Source organism: Mus pahari, chromosome 16, assembly GCF_900095145.1.
Source record: "Mus pahari chromosome 16, PAHARI_EIJ_v1.1, whole genome shotgun sequence".
NCBI lineage: Eukaryota > Metazoa > Chordata > Mammalia > Rodentia > Muridae > Mus > Mus pahari.
The window spans coordinates 27698711-27706593 of NC_034605.1; the positions used below are offsets into that span (position 1 = coordinate 27698711).

General features: G+C 43.0%; 1 protein-coding gene across 1 annotated transcript in view; it reads left to right on the forward strand.

The window, feature by feature from the left end:
- The first annotated feature begins 5840 nt into the window (after positions 1-5840).
- Trim38 (tripartite motif containing 38) overlaps positions 5841-7883 on the forward strand; it is a 10993-nt gene continuing 8950 nt past the window's right edge. Inside the window, exon 1 of the mRNA XM_021216059.1 lies at positions 5841-6282. Coding sequence (XP_021071718.1) covers positions 5866-6282 — 417 coding nt within the window. The 5' untranslated portion in view covers positions 5841-5865. The remainder of the gene's footprint in view (positions 6283-7883) is intronic.

Below are 7883 nucleotides of genomic sequence, written 5' to 3' on the forward strand. Positions count from 1 at the left end.
GGGGTGATGCGTGAAATACACACACACACACACACACACACACACACACACACACACATATTTCGGCACCCATGCTAGCGCCCGCTATGTACCAGTCCCGAGGTTTCCTGCCACCAGGGTCTCCATAATCTCCATGGTCCCCATGCGGTGGCCGCCCACCTCATTCTCTTGCAGCGGTTCCTGCTCGCATTCCCAGCCCTTCGCCCCCTGTGGTTAACTGTCACAAATCCTCATAACCTGGCAAAATCAAAACTCCAGCAGTTTGTAACTTACCACTCAGATTTATATAAGCAAATTCTCAACCCACAAAATGCCCACACAAAGAACTTAAAACTCAGTTGATATAAACACAAGCGTATTTTATTATCTATCTAGGAAATCCCCAATACTTATGGCTCCCAGGACTGTGTGGTTCTAGAAGGTTCCTCTTTCTCTCCTACAGCTTCCACCATCTTGTCTCCTCTTCTCTGTACTCTCTCTCTCTGTAACTCTCAGCCCGCCTTCTTTTTCCACTGCCCAGTCACAGGCTCTAGCCTTATCTTGTGCCTGCCCTCACCTGCACGTAGACCGCAATCCACAGGGTGGGACCTCAGTGGAAAGTGCCTCTCCCCTACAGCTCTGGAAAGACTCAGGACTCGGGCAGCTCTCAAATTGGCATCTGCTTTTGCTTCTCAAATGACACAAGCAATCTCAGAAAATCCAGAATACAGGTGAGTGAAGCTTAGGTCAGGCCAGGATGCTGGAGCCTTTGAAGTGGTCAGGAGAGCCCCTTTGCCAGGAATGTGACGCCCCTTGCAAGAAGCCCCAACTATATCCCACGGGGTCAGTATCCTCCCTTCAGAAGGATTTTTTTGTGGCTAAGTGTCTCGTTTTTAAGAGGAAGGGAACCTGTTTGGCAAATTCAGTTGAACTTCTGTTTTAATTCTCTCTCTCTCTCTCTCTCTCTCTCTCTCTCTCTCTCTCTCTCTGTGTGTGTGTGTGTGTGTGTGTGTGTGTGTGTTTGTGTGTGTGTGTGTAGCTGCTCTCAGCCCTTTGGTTGTCAGTGTCCTCCTGGGGCATGTCGGAACTACAGTTCTCATTGAAGTCTGGTCTCCTTCCCACTTTCTTTATAGCCTAGGCACTAACATGATACTCCCTGAGTTCACATCACCTGAACTTCTGGGAACAGGTTCCGGCCTAGAGAAGAGACACGAATCCCTTGGTTCTTAAGGAATATTACTCCCCTCTCCCCTCTTTGAGTCCTCTTTCCAGTTCTCTTGGCACCAGAATAAACCATTTCTTGGCCAGACATGGTGGCAAAGACAAACAGATTAACTCATATGCCAAATCAGATTGATAGGCATAGAGGGGTTTGGGTTGGGTTTTGTTGTTTGTTTGTTTGTTTGTTTGTTTTGCCAGTCAGGGCTATGTAGGTAAGCCATGTCTCAAATAACAGACAAGAAATCCCACCAATAGATCAATTTTGTTTGCCTCAGTTATATTTGCCATCCTCCTGTTGGTGTCTCTACTGATGTTTTATTGTCAAGATATCTTGTGATCTTTACAGGTAGAGGTTTAAGAAAGATTTAAATCAGTCTGACTGGAACCTTCCACCGACCACCTGAAAGTTCCAAACAGTCATAAAGTTTGCAACCTATTTTGTCAGATATTAAGACAGTGACACCTGCTTCCTTCCTGGTCCCATTTGATTGGAGTACTATAAGGCAAAGCCTATCTTTCAAACTATGATGTTCTCTTGTAGACAAAAGACAAATGAGATTTCTGTCTTGATCGATTCAGCCAGCCTATACTTTTCTTTAGAGAACTGAAGCCACTCATAGTTAAAGTTATTGAAATGTATGTATTGACTGCGGTCATTGTGCCGATTTTGGTGTTATGGTCCTAGTGTTACTTTGGGTTGGAGTAATTTTAACTTTGTACTTTTTTGTACAGTCTCTTGACTATGCTCATTCCTCTATTCAACCCCAAATATTACTTCCTATATTTTCTTTAGGTTTAATGTGTTGGCTATATACATTTTAGGCTGTTTATATCATGAAAGGTTTTTTTTTCCCCCCTTCAACTATGGCAGACAGGTATGCTGTGTATACTAATCTAGGTTGGCTGGCATGGTCTTTTAGGGCTTGGAACACACTGCTCCATGCTTTTCTGGCTTTCAGAGTTTTTTGTTTTTAACATGTTCATTTTATATCTTATTTTTTATTAGATATTTTCTTCATTTACATTTCAAATGCTATCCCCAAAGCCCCCTATACCCTCTCCCCACCCTGTTCCCCAACTCACCCACTCCTGCTTCCTGGCCCTGGCATTCCCCTGTACTGGTGCATTTGATCTTCGGAAGACCAAGGGCCTCTTCTCCCATTGATGGCCAACTAGGCCATCCTCTGCTACATATGCAATTAGATACACAGCTCTGGGGGGTACTGGTTAGTTCATATNNTTGNNCCTCCTATAGGGTTGCAGACCCCTTTAGCTCCTTGGGTACTTTCTCTAGCTCCTTCATTAGGGGGCCTGTGTTCCATCCAATAGATGACTGTGAGCATCCACTTCTATATTTGCCAGACACTGGCATAGCCTCACAAGAGAGAGCTATATTAGGGTCCTATCAGCAAAATCCTTCTGGCATATGCAATAGTGTCTGGATTTGGTGGTTGTATATAGGATGGATCCCCTGGTGGGGCAGTCTCTGGATAGTCATTCCTTCCATCTCAGCTCCGAACTTTGTCTCTGTAACTCCTTCCAGGGGTATTTTGTCCCCCATTCTAAGAAGGAGTGAAGTATCCACATTTTGGACTTCCTTCTTGAATTTCATGTGTTTTGCAAATTGTATCTTGGGTATTCCAAGTTTCTGGGCTAATATCCGCTTATTAGTGAGTGCGCATCATGTGTGTTCTTTTGTGATTGGGTTACCTCACTCAGGATGATATCCTCCAGATCCATCCATTTGCCTAAGAACAGAGTTTTCACTGAGAAATTATGTCTCCTTTTTTTGTAGTTTTCAATACATCTCTTCTGTTTTAACTATCGAACACTGTGGGGATTTTCTTCTCTAATCTTATCTTTTTGGTATTCTATGTGCTTGCCTCTATACGACTATGTCTTTCCTTAGTTTGGGAAAGTTTTATTCTATGATCATACTGAAGATACATCTGATCAATGCCATCTCCCGTGGATTCTCCTCCCTCATTTATTCCTATAATTAGAAGGGTTGGTCATTCCTTGGTGGCCTACATTTCCTGTATGTTCCTTCTCTGTGTTTTTATTTTACATGTTTATTCTTGATTCTTTGCCTTCTCTTCATGTCGTGGTATTCTGTCTTCTACTTGATTCATAGGAATAGGAAAATTTTCATACTCTCTAGCTGAGTTCAACTTCTGAGAGGAAGCTATCTTACCTCTGCCATTTTTAGCACTTGGCCCAAGAGAACACTGGACAAATATGGACTGTTCTATATCTGGGCCATCATGTAGTCAACAGCTGCATCTGGCAACTAGGAAAATGGCATGTGAGCAATAAAACTGAGAAAATATACTTAAAAATGATCAAATTTTTATTAGGTTGAACGTAGATGGCTACATGGGATAGTGGCTATTAGGTAAATACAATGAGATATTTATGCATCTTCTCAGTTCTAATCTGTTTCTCTTTTCTAGAGACTACAAACCTCTAAACCCAGTAACCGTCAGTTGATTGTATTTAAGTTTAGGTGAGGTGTACATCTACCACTGTAGGAAACATTTCTCTACTTCTGATTGCCACATTTGGAAACTCCTCAGGAAAAGCCATGGGCTCAGACTTTAGCACGGTGAAGATAAGAAAGGTCACTTCTTGTCCCATCTGCAAGACCATGATGTCTCATCCAGTGAGCATCAACTGTGGACACAGCTACTGCGAAGCCTGTATACTGAGCTATTATTGCAATGTCAGCCCAAAAACAGGATGGAAGATGTTGGGCTGTCCTTTGTGTCGTAGTCCATTTAGCTTAGAGAACCTCAGGCCCAACAAGGAGCTAGAAACCATAATTGATATGATTAAGGGGATGGAAGAACAGGATCGAGACATGGTGTGTGAGGAACATGAAGAGAAGCTCAATCGCTTTTGTGAAGATGACGGTCAGCTCCTCTGCTGGCGCTGTTATTGGGAGGATCGGCACAAAGGTCATACCTTGGTTGGTGTGAAAGATGTGTACCAGAATTACAAAGTAAGAATTATGGTTGGGATCCTCTACAAGTGTCCAGTCTAATGTTCTCTATAAGTATGAGAATTCCCGTGTAATAAAGACCTATGTTCAGATCCCAGCACCCACATAAAAAGCATGGCTACCCCTCGTCTGAAACCTTAGTGTTGGAAGGAGCAAAGACAGAAGGATCAATGGGACTTGATGGCCACCAGCTTAGCTCCAAGTTCAGTGTGAGACCCTGCCTCAAAAGAATAAGGCTTAGAAACAGAGCAGGACAACCACTATCTTCTTCTGGCCTCTGTGTGTGCACAGGCATTGGCCCTCCTGTACATGTGCATGCATACAACTATATCTCTCCTTCCTGCACACCTCTCTTTCATATGCACACACACACACACACACACACCATACTACACCATTATCACCACCACCACCATCAACAACAACAACAACAACACCTACCAAGATTGTAGAAGGAGAGACTCCATGAGCAAAGTCATGCCATNTCAGCAAAATCCTTCTGGCATATGCAATAGTGTCTGGATTTGGTGGTTGTATATAGGATGGATCCCCTGGTGGGGCAGTCTCTGGATAGTCATTCCTTCCATCTCAGCTCCGAACTTTGTCTCTGTAACTCCTTCCAGGGGTATTTTGTCCCCCATTCTAAGAAGGAGTGAAGTATCCACATTTTGGACTTCCTTCTTGAATTTCATGTGTTTTGCAAATTGTATCTTGGGTATTCCAAGTTTCTGGGCTAATATCCGCTTATTAGTGAGTGCGCATCATGTGTGTTCTTTTGTGATTGGGTTACCTCACTCAGGATGATATCCTCCAGATCCATCCATTTGCCTAAGAACAGAGTTTTCACTGAGAAATTATGTCTCCTTTTTTTGTAGTTTTCAATACATCTCTTCTGTTTTAACTATCGAACACTGTGGGGATTTTCTTCTCTAATCTTATCTTTTTGGTATTCTATGTGCTTGCCTCTATACGACTATGTCTTTCCTTAGTTTGGGAAAGTTTTATTCTATGATCATACTGAAGATACATCTGATCAATGCCATCTCCCGTGGATTCTCCTCCCTCATTTATTCCTATAATTAGAAGGGTTGGTCATTCCTTGGTGGCCTACATTTCCTGTATGTTCCTTCTCTGTGTTTTTATTTTACATGTTTATTCTTGATTCTTTGCCTTCTCTTCATGTCGTGGTATTCTGTCTTCTACTTGATTCATAGGAATAGGAAAATTTTCATACTCTCTAGCTGAGTTCAACTTCTGAGAGGAAGCTATCTTACCTCTGCCATTTTTAGCACTTGGCCCAAGAGAACACTGGACAAATATGGACTGTTCTATATCTGGGCCATCATGTAGTCAACAGCTGCATCTGGCAACTAGGAAAATGGCATGTGAGCAATAAAACTGAGAAAATATACTTAAAAATGATCAAATTTTTATTAGGTTGAACGTAGATGGCTACATGGGATAGTGGCTATTAGGTAAATACAATGAGATATTTATGCATCTTCTCAGTTCTAATCTGTTTCTCTTTTCTAGAGACTACAAACCTCTAAACCCAGTAACCGTCAGTTGATTGTATTTAAGTTTAGGTGAGGTGTACATCTACCACTGTAGGAAACATTTCTCTACTTCTGATTGCCACATTTGGAAACTCCTCAGGAAAAGCCATGGGCTCAGACTTTAGCACGGTGAAGATAAGAAAGGTCACTTCTTGTCCCATCTGCAAGACCATGATGTCTCATCCAGTGAGCATCAACTGTGGACACAGCTACTGCGAAGCCTGTATACTGAGCTATTATTGCAATGTCAGCCCAAAAACAGGATGGAAGATGTTGGGCTGTCCTTTGTGTCGTAGTCCATTTAGCTTAGAGAACCTCAGGCCCAACAAGGAGCTAGAAACCATAATTGATATGATTAAGGGGATGGAAGAACAGGATCGAGACATGGTGTGTGAGGAACATGAAGAGAAGCTCAATCGCTTTTGTGAAGATGACGGTCAGCTCCTCTGCTGGCGCTGTTATTGGGAGGATCGGCACAAAGGTCATACCTTGGTTGGTGTGAAAGATGTGTACCAGAATTACAAAGTAAGAATTATGGTTGGGATCCTCTACAAGTGTCCAGTCTAATGTTCTCTATAAGTATGAGAATTCCCGTGTAATAAAGACCTATGTTCAGATCCCAGCACCCACATAAAAAGCATGGCTACCCCTCGTCTGAAACCTTAGTGTTGGAAGGAGCAAAGACAGAAGGATCAATGGGACTTGATGGCCACCAGCTTAGCTCCAAGTTCAGTGTGAGACCCTGCCTCAAAAGAATAAGGCTTAGAAACAGAGCAGGACAACCACTATCTTCTTCTGGCCTCTGTGTGTGCACAGGCATTGGCCCTCCTGTACATGTGCATGCATACAACTATATCTCTCCTTCCTGCACACCTCTCTTTCATATGCACACACACACACACACACACACCATACTACACCATTATCACCACCACCACCATCAACAACAACAACAACAACACCTACCAAGATTGTAGAAGGAGAGACTCCATGAGCAAAGTCATGCCATAGGAACTTCCTCATCATCATTGCCAAGGCAAGCAGCACTGTAAAGGTAAGGGAGGTAAAGATGTGGGAAACAAAACTGAGCCCAGACTCTTCTCATCACTTCCGATTCTTTTTTTTTTTTTTTTTTTTTTTTTTTTTTTTTTTTTTTTTTTTTTGGTTTTTTTCGAGACAGGGTTTCCCTGTATAGCCCTGGCTGTCCTGGAACTCACTTTGTAGACCAGGCTGGCCTCGAACTCAGAAACTCGCCTGCCTCTGCCTCCCAAGTGCTGGGATTAAAGGCATGTACCACCACGCCTGGCTATCACTTCCGATTCTTAATCCTAGACTAAGTGGTACCTACTATGTTCACTTAGAAAGTTTATTTGGAAAGTATAGGGCCAGAAGCACTGAGAAGATCTGGTACTGTAAAATAAAAACATCAAGGGAAAGTTTCAAAGAGTGTGAGAGGGCAGGTTCACACAAGATTCCAGAAGAGTCAATGATCTGAAAGCGAATGCTTGCGGTGAGTTATGCAGTGGGAGATTTGCCATGATTCGTAGGTTCTCCCTTGAGAGCATAGGGCCTTCTGCTCTGACACAGTGAGAGACATGGTCAGTTTTGCTGGGTTTTGATGGTTTGGTTTTGTTTGGTTTGGTTTGGTTTTAATGTGATGTGCTTTTAAAGACAGGGTCTCTCTACATAGCCCTGGCTGTCCTGATACTCACTATGCAGTCCAGGCTAGCCTTGAACTCACAGAGAGCTGCCTGCCTCTGCCCCCAAGAGCTGTGTTCAAAGCCATGCACCAGCACGCTTGGCTGCTGTCTTGATTCTCATCTATTCTTCTGGCATGTAGGAAAACTTACTGAGTGAGCTTCTCATGCTCTAGTCGGTGAGGCAGACATGGTCTCATGTAAAGGCTGCACGTCTTCCATAAGGATGGATCAGTGACAACTGCCACTCAGCACACTCAGTTCTCCTTCATCCTCTCTCCAACAGCTGCAATGCAGAAATTCCTATGCGAATTATTTAAAAAAAAAAAAAAAAAAAAAAAAAAGAAAAAGAAAATAAGGAGCAAGACATGATCACAGTTGCCTGCCATAGAATCAGACTGCTTGGGTGAAACATTAGTCCTGGTGCTC